The sequence below is a fragment of the Epinephelus fuscoguttatus genome, linkage group LG7, assembly GCF_011397635.1.
Source record: "Epinephelus fuscoguttatus linkage group LG7, E.fuscoguttatus.final_Chr_v1".
Lineage (NCBI taxonomy): Eukaryota > Metazoa > Chordata > Actinopteri > Perciformes > Serranidae > Epinephelus > Epinephelus fuscoguttatus.
The window spans coordinates 22,462,880-22,478,034 of record NC_064758.1 but is presented as its reverse complement, the minus strand read 5'-3'; the positions used below and the strand labels follow the sequence as shown (position 1 = coordinate 22,478,034).

The window sequence follows — 15,155 nt, the reverse complement described above, 5'->3', positions numbered from 1 at the left end:
AGCAGGAGCACATGACAAATAGATTTTTTTGTACTTCAAAGAACTAGATTTCTCCTACACATCTTTTTCAGGAGATATCTCTTATTTTAATACCAACGCAATATTTATCACTATTAACAATCAGCTGAATTTATATAATACATTCACATCAATATATTTTTTTGAGTCATATGCAATTATGTTATTTGTAAATGTTTTACAAGTGCCAATAGCCAACAAATAACACATAAGACGGTTGAGGACAGTTGAGAAACGTTTTATTCATAGGAGAGTATTTATCAAGCTGTAAATAAAGTCTCGCGATAATGAACGTTAGTTTTGTTGATGACGCTCGTCTTTGTGTATACACGTGATCTCTTTTGTCCAATCGGCTTTCAGTAACCATTAGGCGAAGCGCGCGAGGGTGAACAAGCCTGCCTGTGGTTTCCTGGGCAAGCTTCTTTTTTATCTTCACCATGGCTTCGTCCGGCAAAAGACGACGAACCAGTCATGTCACCAGCAGCTCACAGACCGTTAGCAGCGGGGCCAGCGTGTTTACAAGCAGCCAGCCCAACGGAAACGGAGGAGAGGGCAATTTTGTGGAGGGATCCATAGTTCGGCTCACCATGAAAAACTTCCTGTAAGTTACTGCTGCTCAGCTGTCACTCAACCACACACAGGACGACATCTACAAACCGAAACTTAACCGCCGCCAGCCTGGTACAATGTCATAGACCCTGCTGGTAGCTAAACAGCTAAGCTAGCACACATGCTTGCACATTAACTTGGCACTGATTCAAGGTTGTTTGTCTGTGTAAGCATGACCAAGCCGTGAACCCACTGAGTTTATATGCTAAAAACCAGGGGTGTGTCAGTTGCTCCACTAGTGTCATGTTAAACCGATGTATTCACACTGTAAGTCACCAAATCATGTCTAAATATTATATATTTTAGCTCCAATTAAAGACGTTAAGTGACAAATTAAATACAAGTCTTGAGTTGGACACTAAATCATCTTCAGGATCTTAAGGGAGGAGTCCAGATCAAGTCTCTATGATGGCTAACGTTTGAATAATGTTCACTTTTTTTCAACTGTCAGTTTATTAGGTACACCTGGTTAAAACCAGTATAGTGCAACAGTTCTGTCATGCAGCTTTTGTTTGGATTACTCGTGGCCATTTTGGTTGCTGACTGTGATGCTGTTCACCTGTTTTATACCAAAAGGTGTTTCTATTATATTGTTCACCCCCTTTATAACAAAGAGGGTAGACTGAATAAATATTCATCTACTAAAGTGAGCAGTCTGCCCTACTAAATAAATAGACTACACTCAATATGACACACCTTTAGTATGGAGTAATATACTTCACCTGCACCACAAACTACAGCCTCTTGGAGTCAACACCCACAGCAAGGTGGGTGTCAAAAAGCTTCAACTAGTACAACCAGGTGACCTGCCTGGGTGCTAAATATTTGAAGGATTGTCTGTGTTGTAAGTGCTTGAACTCCCTGCCTTCCACTTAGGTTTTAAACAACTCAGCTCAGCTTAATGTATATAGCACCTTTCATACAAACATGCAGCCCAAAGTGCGTCACATGGCAAAATTGGACACAAAACAATAAAATATTAAAAAGCAAACCAAGCAAAAAAGATGATTAAAACTCCACAGAATAAAAAGAGAGTAAATAGATAAATAAAATAGAATAAAGAAGGGAAAAACCAGTGGTTAAAACTGAGAAATCAAGACTGATTTAAAGATATAAAGATAGGTCTTTAATTTATGTTTAAAGATACTGAGGAAGCTCGCCATTCTAATATCCAGAGGTAACGAATTCCAGTTTAGGGGCGTAAAAACAGAAAGCGCTCTCATCAGTACTTTTATGGGACACATGAGGAACGTTTAAGATTCATGTTTTAATCTGTAAAAGTTTTTCAGTTTTACTGTATTTTTTGATGTTAGTATAGGTGGCTCACCTCTCCTTTAAGACCCTGCAGGGAAACCTTAAATCCTACCTTGTGCTCTCACAGGACCTATGACTACTCTGTGGTGTATCCTGGACCTAATCTGAACATGATTGTTGGAGCCAATGGAACTGGCAAGTCGAGCATCGTGTGTGCCATCTGTCTGGGTCTGGCTGGCAAGACTGCTATCCTGGGCAGAGGTGATAAGGTAAACAGCACTGGTACAACCCCTGGCAAAAATTATGGAATCACCAGTCTTGGAGAATGTTCATTCAGTTGTTTAATTTTGTAGAAAAAAAGCAGATCACAGACATGACACAAAACTAAAGTCATTTCAAATGGCAACTTTCTGGCTTTCAGAAACACTGAAAGAAATCAAGAAAAAAAATTGTGGTAGTCAGTAACAGTTACTTTCTTAGACCAAGCAGAGGGAAAAAATTATGGAATCACTCAATTCTGAGGAAAAAAATTATGGAATCACCCTGTAAATTTTCTTTCCCAAAACTAACACCTGCATCAGATTAGATCTGCTCGTTAGTCTGCAGTTAAAAAGGAGTGATCACACCTTGGAGAGCTGTTGCACCAAGTGGATTGACATGAATCATGGCTCCAACACGAGAGATGTCAATTGAAACAAAGGAGAGGATTATCAAACTCCTTAAAGAGGGTAAATCATCACGCAATGTTGCAAAAGATGTTGGTTGTTCACAATCAGCTGTGTCTAAAATCTGGACCAAGTACAAAACAACATGGGAAGGTTGTTAAAGGCAAGCATACTGGTAGACCAAGGAAGACATCAAAGCGTCAAGACAGAAAACTTAAAGCAATATGTCTTGAAAACAGAAAATGCACAGCAAAACAAATGAGGAACAAATGGGAGGAAACTGGAGTCAACGTCTGTGACCAAACTGTAAGAAGTCGCCTAAAGGAAATGTGATTTATATACAGAAAAGCTGAACGAAAGCCATCATTAACACCTAAACAGAAAAAAACAAGGTTACAATGGGCTAAGGAAAAGCAATCGTGGACTGCGGATGACTGGATGAAAGTCATATTCACTGATGAATCGCGAATCTGCATTGGGCAAGGTGATGATGCTGGAACTTTTGTTTGGTGCCGTTTCAATGAGATTTATGAAGACGACTGCCTGAAGAAAACACGCAAATTTCCACAGTCATTGATGATATGGGGCTGCATGTCAGGTAAAGGCACTGGGGAGATGGCTGTCATTATATCTTCAATAAATGCACAAGTTTACGTTGACATTTTGGACACTTTTCTTATCCCATCAATTGAAAGTATGTTTGGGGATGATGAAATCATTTTTCAAGATGATAATGCATCTTGCCAAAGAGCAATAACTGTGAAAACATTCCTTGAAGAAAGACACATAAGGTCAATGTCATGGCCTGCAAATAGTCCGGATCTCAATCCAATTGAAAATCTGTGGTGGAAGTTGAAGAAAATGGTCCATGACAAGGCTCCAACCTGCAAAGCTGATCTGGCAACAGCAATCAGAGAAAGTTGGAGCCAGATTGATGAAGAGTACTGTTTGTCACTCATTAAGTCCATGCCTCAGAGACTGCAAGCTGTTATAAAAGCCAGAGGTGGTGCAACAAAGTACTAGTGGTGTGTTGAAGTGTTCTTTTGTTTGTTTGTTTGTTTTTCATGATTCCATACATTTTTCCTCGGAATTGAGTGATTCCATAATTTTTTCCCTCTGCTTGGTCTAAGAAAGTAACTGTTACTGCCACATTTTTTTTCTTGATTTCTTTTAGTGTTTCTTAAAGCCAGAAAGTTGCCATTTGAAATGACTTTAGTTTTGTGTCATGTCTGTGATCTGCTTTTTTTCTACAAAATTAAACAACTGAATGAACATTCTCCAAGACTGGTGATTCCATAATTTTTGCCAGGGGTTGTAGAAGTACTCTGGACTTGGCCCGACTTTGATTTCTTTCCAAAGACCAGTGAGTAAATAAAACGCATGATATAAGGGTTAATACATTAAAGGTTTTCAGCTGATAGCAACTGCTTGCAGTAGGTAGTAGGCACTGATATTTGAGTGTCTTTCGTTGTCCTCTTACACTGCTTGTAATGGTTTTACTCGGATCCCTGAACCAGTGCCAGTCAGTCAAATAGTTATAAAGATATTTAAGCTGACAGAAAAATTAATTACAAATCTGATGATGATTATTGAAACTATTTGTTTATTTTTTCTGTAGGTTGGGCTGTATGTCAAACGTGGGTGCCATAAGGGATTCATTGAGATTGAACTGTAAGTTATGTGAAAGAGTTACTTTACTAATATCAAGCTCTTATAAAGGTGAAATACATTTGTGTTGCATGTATTCAAAAATTTCAGATAAAGCAATTTAGAAATCATGATATATTAATCTTGCTAACATAACTCAGCATTTTAGAAATCCAGACAGTTTAACCTAAGCTGATATCACTGTTTTGCCAGCAGGTGTTACAGCTTTTTAATGATTTAGGAATAATAACTCTTTGTTGTTATTCCAGGCACAAGATTGGTGGTAATGTAGTGATTAACCGAGAGATCCATGTGGAGAACAATCAGTCGCTGTGGATGTTGAATGGAAGACACTGCAACCAGAAAGCAGTGGAAGAAGAAGTCAAGGCTCTGCGTATCCAAGTCAGCAACCTCTGCCAGTTTCTGCCTCAGGTATGTTTGTGCCAGTTATTAAAATAGCTGCTGAAATTGTCCATTGGGTCAGGCTGTTTAAGTAGAGTTGTCACATTATGGGATATTTGCACAGTGCAGGTATCATTTGTGTCAATTATATAAATCTCATTTTCAAATGTATTTGTCAGTATTTAATCAAGGGGTCAGTGGGCGGATGTGGAGGTCACATTTTATGCATGCAAATCTTTACTTAAACAATTCTAACTTGCCTTAAATGTTATCCCCAGTAATGCTTTTCTCACTGTTTTCTGATTTCCTGTTGATGTGGTTGGTGTATCCATACAGGAAAAAGTGGGAGAGTTTGCCAAGATGTCCAAAATTGAGTTGCTGGAGGCAACTGAAAAGTCAGTGGGACCACCAGAGATGTACGAGTATCACTGTGAGCTCAAAAACTTCCGCAACAGAGAACGAGAACTGGAGGTAAATATAATTCATGCAATTCAAAGAGCTGTGGATTTTTTAGAATCCCTTTCAGTAAACATCTAAGTGGAATTCCCCTCCCTTCTTTTTGTCACAGCTCAAATATTTAAAAAAAAACAAAAAAAACCAATATATCACAGTTGCACCATCAATTATTTAACTTTTCCCCATATTTAAAAGATGTAAAGGCAGCATTTCAGACCTCGGGCTCTTCTAGGTTTTCCATTATTGTTGCTGGTTTCTTTTTAGAATGTTGTGAAGGAGAAGGCCAGTTTCCTGGAGAAGGCCAAGCAGAGGAACGAGAGGAACAAACATGATGTGAACCGCTACTACGAAAAGAAGAGGCATCTGGACGTGATTGAATTGCTTGACAAGAAGAAACCATGGGTGGTGAGTGGTGGAAATTACACACTGTGTATGAGGGGGAGAGACAAATAAACACAGCGCGCAGTCAGAGTAAAACTGAATTCTTGTGTCTGTTTTGATCCTGTCCCTCCGATGCTAGGAGTACGAGACCACCCGTAAGGAGCAAGAGGGTGTGAAGAAGGAGCGAGATGAGGCCAAGAAGCAGCTCTCTGCCCTGAAGCAGTCCCAGGCTCCCATGCTGAGGAAGATCCATCTGATTGACAACCAGATGAAACCAACTGATGCACAAATAAAGGCTAAGGTGAAAAAACAAGTGTTACTACTCTCTGATAGGTCTACAGTACGACACTTAGGTCTGAAAGAAGGAACATGATTAATGATTTATTTTTGTATTTTACTTTCAGCATACTTAGTATTAATAATCTGTGTGGATTCATGTAGCTGAGAGGTCTGGCCGTTAGCTTGCACTCATAGTTTTGATGCACTTCTCATTGTTTATGAAAAGCCTCTTTGGGCATCCATGAGGATTACACATGAATTAAGTGCCTTTTAAATGAATCAGAACATTATGCTGCCCACGGAAACTCATAATAAAAATATTAAGACATTTAAGAGCGGCACACTTGAGAATCCTGCCAGCTATTTATGATGTAGTGTGGGTTCATTCCTTAAAAACACATCTTCACTGAATATGAAGCAGTAGTAATCAAAATCCAGTTATAAACCTCTCGAAAGTAGGTTTAATGTCATGATTAAAATGAGATGCCAGGATTTTTGAGCATGTGTTTTTAGCAGTAGAATTATAGGAATATAATGTTTGTGATAGAATTATGATGATAATGTGAGCATTTTGTTTTTCAGACTGCTGCTATCAAAGATGCGTCTCAGAAGTGCAAACAGAAACAAGATCAGTTGGATCGAAAAAACAAAGAGGTGAGACTCAGAAAGGGTTAGAAAATTTACAGCCCTCACAGCTGATAACAAGTGATCAGTGTTGTTGACATCCACTGTAACAAGCCGACAATGAACATGCCGCTTTACTTTAAAAGGACTTCTATCTGAGACAGGGAGGCTGCAGGTCCTTGAAAAGTCCAGCAATGTCTTTAATTTGGTAATTATCTTGAAATGGGCTTAAAAAGTACTAAATTTAAGTGTTTGATACGTGTAGACGCCTTGTGGGACCCTGCACCCAAGAATGTCCTCCTGTTTTATCTTTTCATGGCTCAGTTTACACTTCCTTCACACTCCACATTTGTTGATTGCTTTAACTAATTACAGCAAATTATTTTTTGGGGGGAAAGATCCCAAATGAATCAGTTAATTTAAAAATAATGCTTTGCCAGCTTAGTATCAAGTCAGAAGAGATGATAACAGAAATTGCCATTCAAATAACACAATCAGTATTTTCTTTAATAGCTTTAGCTAATGCCTTATTTTAATATACTTTAGCACAGATTAAAGTAGACTTTATCTGCAGCTGTCGTTTATAATGAATGAAAACTCTCCCTGTTCTTCTCTAAAGATTGACGATATCAAGCAAACGCTGAGGCTGAAGCAGATGGAAGAGGAAGACCACCAGAAGAGAATCAGCAACACCAGACGGACCATTGATGACTTGAAGGCAGAGCTCGCCAAAGTTGGCGACCAACCCGATGTGACACCGCGGATCAATGCCGTCAATGTCGAGCTGAGGAACATGCGGGAGGAGAGAGCCAAGATCGAAGGAGAGAAATCCGATCTGCGCAGGGAGAAGGACAACCTCCATGCTGAATACAAAAGTGAGTTTCTCAAACTATGCAGGTTACATAAATCTAATTATTTAAAGTGGAGACACACAACTTTTCCCCCCATAGCGTTGACGAGTGGTATTATTGTTGATGCCGCTGTCACAAAGACAACAGATTTTCTTTCCATTTTCATCAGAGCCTGACAGCAACCACAGTTCCCACAGTTACTTTAGGTGTTCACTGTCCACCATTTCTGCTACTGACGATAATAACGGCAAAGAACAAACATTGATACTCTTTGGTTACCGAGGATTGCTACTCACAGCTACTGGGAGCAAACAAAAGCACCATCTTCTTCCAGTTTTGGTTGCACAGTGGTTGAAGCCCTTCCTTTGTGCCGTAACTTGAGCCTTCATTTTCCCGGCAGATTGTACTCAATGGCAGACAAAATTGGCTTTGTGAAAGCCAGTGGTGTCTATACAGGAACACACCACTTCACCTTTTTTTTAGTCCTGATACTGATACCTGGGCTTTGGGCGTCGGCCAGTACAGCGTACCAGTCCAATACCAGTTTTTAATTAAAGAGATTGTTGTTAGCTCCCTCAGCTATGCGTCACGCTGCTGACGCATGATGTAGTACACACACGTGTAACCAGACATTAATGCAGAATTTAACAGAATAGATCTGCCCCATTGTTACTGATACTGATCCAGCTGTTTGAGTCACTATTGGCCCAATATCTGATGTCAGTATGGGATCGGTGCATCCCTAATTTTTTAGCCATAACATTGTGCAATCAACATAAACTTCATAATGATAAATTAAAGCAGAAAGCTTGTCTATTTCCACTTTAACATAAGATGCTGCTAACATTTACAGCATAGAATGTGGTTCATGTGGACGATGTGTATTTATTTTAATTGCCAGTGTTGGAGAGAAAGCTCAGGGACATGAACAACATGATGAATGCCAAAGAGGAGAAGCTGCGAGGACGCCACAAGGACACACACACTGCCCTCCAGTGGCTCAGACAGCACAAACATCTCTTTCATGGAAATGTCCATGAGCCCATGATGCTGGTGGTGAGTTTAGAGTCCCACTAAATCATGTGGATAACACTTTATTTTAACCCTACCCCATTTAAAAACTACAAGCAGAATATAAACTTTTAATACAATGTTTGTAACACTATAATGTAGATATAACTCCTCCTGTGTGCACCATAATTTAAGGCTGAATAAACACGACATGACGATGATGACGACATAGTAAAACACAGTTGGAATCATTTAATTGTTGACAAATGCTATGCATTAATTAACACTGGGAAATGCACTTACATTCGCATACAACTACATTACAGTGTATTATAAACCGTTTATAAAGTGTTTATAAATGTTAAAATAAAGTATTAGCACAACGAGTACCTAAAGCAGACTGACAGAAGGCTGGGATTTAATTTCTTGATTTTATTCTTATTCTTATGAAATCTCATCGTAGTGACGCTCACAAAACATTTGACAGCAGTCAGTATTGTGAGTGTGTTGCTCTCTGTTTCAGTTGCATAGTCCACATTTTTTTTTTATTTATTTAAAAGGGACAATGCACATTAATGAACAACAGTAAAAAACAGTGTAAATGTGCTGAAGTTAGCGCAACGCTAGTTCACATTCGGAGTCCCTTGGCAGGTAACAAACATACACAATTAAGTAGGAAATAACAACAATAAAAAACACATTCAAACATAGCAGCTAATGAGTCTATGAAGTGCAAAATGCCAATTTACAGTATTAGTTTATAAAGTGCATGGTTGCCTATTTAGAGTGCATAAAGTGAAGTAGTATACTATACAGTACAAGTACAATCAAATTTGACAAGACAGAAAACGTTCAGGACACAAAATACAAAAGGGATCAGTGTATGATAATTGAGAAGAAAATGTGGTGCAGGTCTGCACTCATACAGACACGCACCACATAACTGTACAGATTAGTGATGATTACAATGTTGATTGGTTTTAAGCCAGGTTTTGAGATGAGTTTTGAACGTACCAAGTGTGGGATATTCTCTTATTGTGAAAGGTATGTCCTGTCCTCTTTCCTCAGATCAATGTGAAAGATCATCGCTATGCTAAGTACGTGGAGAACCACATCTCATTCCACGATCTGCGGGCATTTGTCTTCCAGAGAAAAGACGACATGGAGAAGTTCATGACTGAGGTCAGTGCGCTGCAGGTTATGATGTCATGTTGACTCTGGCTGGAGGATGAAAATCCTTCTCTGTCCAAACTGTCAGACAAACCAGAACTTTGTGTGTGACCTCCAGTCTTTACCCTCCCAAATAAGAAGTTTCGTTTGATCTTTCCCGACCCTCAGGTCCGTGACAAGATGAACTTGAAAGTGAACTCCATTTCTGCTCCAGTGGAGTCGTGTTCTGGCAGAAAGCCATCCCTAAATATTGAGTCCCTGAAGTGAGAGAAAATTTATTTTACTTGAGGCTTAATGACCTAAAATCAACATCAACTGTATTTATTTTATGGTCTATTATTGTTGTAATTGTGTCTGTGATCCTTACTTTTTAGTTTTATACATACTTTATGTTTAATTTTCTTACTCATTCGAAGGCGTTTTGGTTTCTTCACCTACCTGCGTGAGATGTTTGACGCCCCTGATGAGGTGATGAGTTACCTCTGTCACCAGTACAAGGTGCATGATGTCCCTGTGGGCAATGACCAGACTAAAGCCATGATTAAAACGGTACGTGCCTCTTCCCACATTATTCAAGTTCCCACAACAAACAGCAGAGAATTAGGGAAGTAAATCTCATTTAAAATTAAACTTCTGCAGTGAATTTACTGCTGGATGTGAAGAGAATTGTTGTAGGTTGAGATGCAGACACCCATAATAATCATATAATCACCCAATTCAATTATTTATTTGGACCAAGTGCTTTTAGTCAATTAAAGATGCATTTTATCACTGTCTGATTTAGTTGTACTGTATTTTATGTCTGTATTTTATATCTGACAGCCGTACATTCTTCTCCCGACATTTCCCAGCAGGATCATTGAAGTTCAGAGATTTTGCGAGGAGTTCTCAGTGTTTGTATTTTGTCTTTTTCTTTTATTAAATGTCGATCTTTATCGGTCATTTTCTCTCTCACAGGTGATTGAGGAGCCCTACCTCAGGGTGTTATACACAACAGAGGAGAGGTACACATTAAAGAGGTCCCATTACTCCAACAAGATCAGCACCAGTAACTCCGCAGTTCACCCTTCCCAGTACCTCACCATCACCGTGGACGCCGAACAGAAACGGCAGCTGGAGCAGCAGATGAAGGTGAGGGAGAGAGGCATAGCCCTTTCCTTTTTTTTAACTGCAGCATTTCATAAATCTGGTGCTCCTTCGAGTATACCTTGAAACATCTAACATGTTAGAGTTTAACTGTTAACCCCTCTGTGACTAGGCCTGTGAGGTGAAGTTACGAGACATCGACGAGCGGCTGAAGGCCCTGCAGGCAGAGGCCGCTGCACTGGATCGCCGTGATAATGAACTGTTGGCAGAGAAGAAGCACCTGTCTGAAGTAAAGGGCAAAAAGAGGCAACTGGAGCAGAAAATCAGCACCAAACAGGACAGGCAAGTCTGTCTGAAATACTTTTAGCAAATTTTCTCTGTAGAGTTGTGTTAGATTGATTAATGCAAATATATCTTAATTGGTCTAACTTCCTCTTCCCATGTGTTTAGTCTGAGGCAGATGGAGCGGAGTGTTATTGACCTGAAGAAGATTGAAGAGGAGACTAAAGAAAAAATCGCAGCTGTTAATGCCCAGAAGGTGTCCATAGTCGCAGCGTTCATGGCCCAAATGAAGGTACGGATACATGAAGACTTTGAACCATAACTGCTTTAGATTTGATAGCTGTGGTAGGATGATATTTAGAGAAGATTTTTATGCCTCAGCACTGGTGGAAGCCTTGACTGGAGGCATTATGTCCGTCCGTCTGTCCCTCCCTCCCTGGTCAAAGGTCACTATGATTCCACAAAAACGGTTTTTGGCCATAACTCAAGAATTCATAAGCTAATTATGACAAAATTTTACACAAATGTCTCATAGGATAAAATGATGTAGTAATGACATTTTATATCCAAAAGGTAAAAGGTCATCTTCACTGTGACATCATAATGTTCTGCATAAACACTTTTTGCGGCCATTACAAAAGGGGAGACATTTAACATTTAAAAGTGCCAACCTGTCCTTTATAATCTGCCTCTTTTTGCTGACTTTCCTTGTGCCCTCCATTTCCCTTGTCTCTCCATCGTCTGTAGCTGAGAGCCAAGCTGACCATGGAGAAGGTGCACCTGGCTTTGGAGACGGTGGGGTTGACAGCTGAGAAGGCCAAGCTGGAGAATGATTGTCGAGAAGGTGCTTCTGAACTCAAGACCCTCGATGTAAGCGTAACACACACACCTTTATATACATCTATCCTGGTGGACTGTTTGTGATATTAACTCCTGTATGTCATGATCTACTCCTTGTTCTGCATCACATATGTTCTTGCAGCAAAAATGCAGCCGTCTGGAGCAGAGGAAGATCCAGCTGACAGAACAATGCAAAGGCCTTCTGAAGAGAGCAAAAACGATCTGCAGGATGCAACCTGATGAGTCATTACCTGAAGACCTGCGTAATGTTAGTCTTTATCACTGTTTGTTATGTTGCTAAATAAAACTATCTTTCTCATGTGTTCCAGTCACTGCTGTGGAGGTTTTTGAACACAAAATGTTAGTGATATTAATTAATCAAATGTTCACGGTTCTTATTTTTCATGGACGCAGGCATTCAGCAAACTGCCTGACACGCTGGACGAGATCGATGCCATGCTGAACGAGGAGCGGTCCAGAGCTGAGTGCTTCACTGGCCTCAGTGAAAGTGTAAGAACACATGAGAATCAGCTGAAATTATTTCTGTATAATCATAACTTTATTCTCAGAAAGCAAACTTTCTGAGAAAACAAATAGATTTCAAACCATCTGTGTTGTAGCAGTGTATTTATTGTTGGCTTACTTAATTTTTTGGACATAAATTTTGAGTGTGAATACATCTTGTCATGCACCCTCGTTAATTCTCTCCTTCTCTTCAAAGGTTGTCGAGGAGTACAACAGGAGAGAGCAGGAGATCAAACATCTGGAGAAAGAGCTGGAAGAGAAGACCAACGCCTTGAACGCCTACCGACAGAACATATCTGAGGTACATGATCTGTCACTGCAGTGATCCTTGAGTGATTTTTTTTTTTTTTTTTTGTTAAGAAATGTGGTTCTTTCTGTGATTTCTTTTATGACAGCAGGCCATCCTTGATAACGTGATCTGTGTGTGTGTGTGGGTGTGTCTCACAGGCGAAGGAGCGCTGGCTGAACCCGCTGAAGCAGCTGGTGGAACAGATCAATGGCAAGTTCAGTGATTTCTTCCGCTCCATGCAGTGTGCAGGAGAGGTCGATCTGCACTCAGAGAATGAGGTAAATGCTCACACGCAGGGAACAAAACACACGCTGACATCTCGGGGACAAAGTGCAGTTTCAGTGGTCGTTTACTGTATTTTATGTAAGCGATGAATATTGCTCATAATTAATCATTCACATAAGATGTTGGTATTTGTAACAATTAGAATTTCCCCCCATTAAATGCTGTCTGTCATTGCAGGAAGAGTATGACAAATATGGGATCCGAATTCGAGTGAAGTTCCACAGCAGCACTCAGCTCCACGAGCTGACCGCCCACCATCAGAGCGGAGGAGAGCGCAGCGTCTCCACAATGCTCTACCTCATGGCCCTGCAGGAGCTCAACCGCTGCCCCTTCAGAGTGGTGGATGAGATCAACCAGGTAGTCACACTCACACACTTAAACACACACAGTCGCAACAGCTTTTCTTCTGTGAGAACATGTACATTAAAACAGAGCTGCAGAAGAAGCAGACATACAGTGAGTCCAGGAAAAAGAGTTCTTAGTCTCACATTTTAGGATTCATGAGCCAAAATTTAAACGCTTTATAATTGGCCATGACGTGGTGCTCTAGGGTCCAACCTACACCAGCAATTAGTCACTGGATCCTCAACCCATGTGCTAACATTTCACCACATTTAGGTATTAATGGGGTAATAATGCAGCACATCTTCAGATAATAAAACAGACTAAAGGCCTTTAAACCTCGGAGTGTGGCGAATTAATGACATGAAAATGGGAAATACTCGCCTGCAAATATTACATCAAAACTATTCATATCAGCAGCAGTACGTTGCTCTGAAAAGAATTCTGTTGCTTTTGTGCCACCTAATATTCACATTCTGTGTTAAAGTATATTCTTGTGACTTGTGAATTAGTCCCATCAAAAAAAAACCCCAAAAAAAACAAACCCTGGTGTGTAAAGGCCTTGAGACATGCAGGGATAAAGCATGTTCCAGACCCATTTGTTCTGTCCTCTGAAGATTTTGCATGTTGGTCAATGATTTAAGAAATTGACCTTTCTCTTCACTTATTTAAGTTGCTGGCAAAGCAGCTTTTTTGTCACTTTTTCTACACATATGCAAACCATTAACACACACAGGTGAAGATGATATACTCCTGATATACGCCTGCTTGCGTATGTGGATGTGACTGAGACTGTTTCTCCCTTATGTGTAGGGAATGGATCCTGTAAATGAGAGAAGAGTCTTTGACATTGTGGTCCGCACAGCCTGCAAAGAGACGACATCCCAGTACTTCTTCATAACTCCCAAAGTGAGTGTTTGTACCTTCTGATGATCTCACTGAGTGTGTTTGTGTACATCTGCTGTGTGCATTCTGCTTAAGTGGCTATAATTGGTATTTTTATATTAACAATGGATCACGACTACTGAGAGATAGAGAGGGACAGAACATTATCACCCAACTCTCCAGTTCCCCTCAGCTCTACAGAATGTTTTAACATCTTTCAGCTCATTGTTTTGGTTTTATGACCTTCCACTTTTCTGTTTTGTTTCACTCTCACTGCTCTTATTGTTGTTTTCAGCTATTCTAATAACCCACTGTAAACTATCTACTCTGCACCAAGGAACAAATTTAGCGACCAGCTGATGAATATAGCACAGCATTTAGCAGCTGAAGAGTCAGATATATTCCTCAGGAGTTGACTTACAGTCATCAAGTGGCCAGAAACATGACTCTGTATAAATGCTAATGCCAAGTGTGGTTCTGCTGAATGTGTAAATAAGCAGCTGCTTGCTATATACATATTCATAAATTTAAAAGGTGATGACATGTCAGTCTTGTGTTCTCGGCTTGTTTCTGCTGTCCCTGGGTGGTTAAAATAATCTGTTAACATCGGTAATAATCAATTTAACATGTTTTGTGTGAATGTGTATATCTGCTGTATTATAATGTCACCCCTCAACTTTCCTCAACCTTTGTGCCTGCTGTATTTTTCCTCAGTTACTGCAGAATCTCAAGTACGCTGAGGAGATGACCGTCCTCTGCGTCCACAACGGTGGCCAAATGCTTCCTCCCAACGAATGGGACGAGAAGGCTTTCATCAAACGGTGTCTCCGACGAAAAGCCAGGGCTTGAACCTACCGTCCGACCTGTCCTGACCTACGCAAATTAGTTTCCAGTTCAACGAGTTCCAGTTCTACAGCTGTAAAAATTCAACTGACGTTTATCATTTATTATAAATATTTTGTGTTCAGCTGTTTTATTTCAGATAGAATATGCTGTATGGACCTTGGAAAGAGTCTTTGACAAGCCCCACACTATGTCCAGATGCAGTAGACATTTTTTCTATTAATGCAGAACCACTTTTGAGAAAGCAAAATACTGTATGTGCAACTGTTTCATCTCTTCCTCAACAGTTAACGTTTTTATATTTTAATAAAATACTGCTGTTTCTGTGCTAAATGGCTATGTTAACTTTATTTAGAATGTTCACATCTGACCTTCCCTCATTTGTATTCTTGACACCATCAGTGTAAAGGC

The 15,155-nt window shown here is 40.0% G+C and overlaps 1 protein-coding gene across 1 annotated transcript; it reads left to right on the top strand.

Annotated features, from left to right (window-relative positions):
- Positions 1 to 384: 384 nt before the first annotated feature.
- smc5 (structural maintenance of chromosomes 5) lies at positions 385 to 15,077 on the top strand. Its single transcript, XM_049580826.1, has 24 exons — positions 385 to 619; positions 2,009 to 2,150; positions 4,165 to 4,217; positions 4,463 to 4,625; positions 4,932 to 5,066; positions 5,316 to 5,456; positions 5,572 to 5,733; positions 6,294 to 6,365; positions 6,955 to 7,210; positions 8,088 to 8,242; positions 9,266 to 9,379; positions 9,536 to 9,630; positions 9,784 to 9,916; positions 10,325 to 10,498; positions 10,626 to 10,795; positions 10,904 to 11,027; positions 11,483 to 11,605; positions 11,718 to 11,843; positions 11,990 to 12,085; positions 12,297 to 12,401; positions 12,548 to 12,667; positions 12,852 to 13,031; positions 13,830 to 13,925; positions 14,616 to 15,077. Exons 1-24 carry the CDS (start codon positions 456 to 458, stop codon positions 14,748 to 14,750), a joined length of 3,234 nt encoding a protein of 1,077 aa, XP_049436783.1. The 5' UTR covers positions 385 to 455; the 3' UTR covers positions 14,751 to 15,077.
- Positions 15,078 to 15,155: the final 78 nt, after the last annotated feature.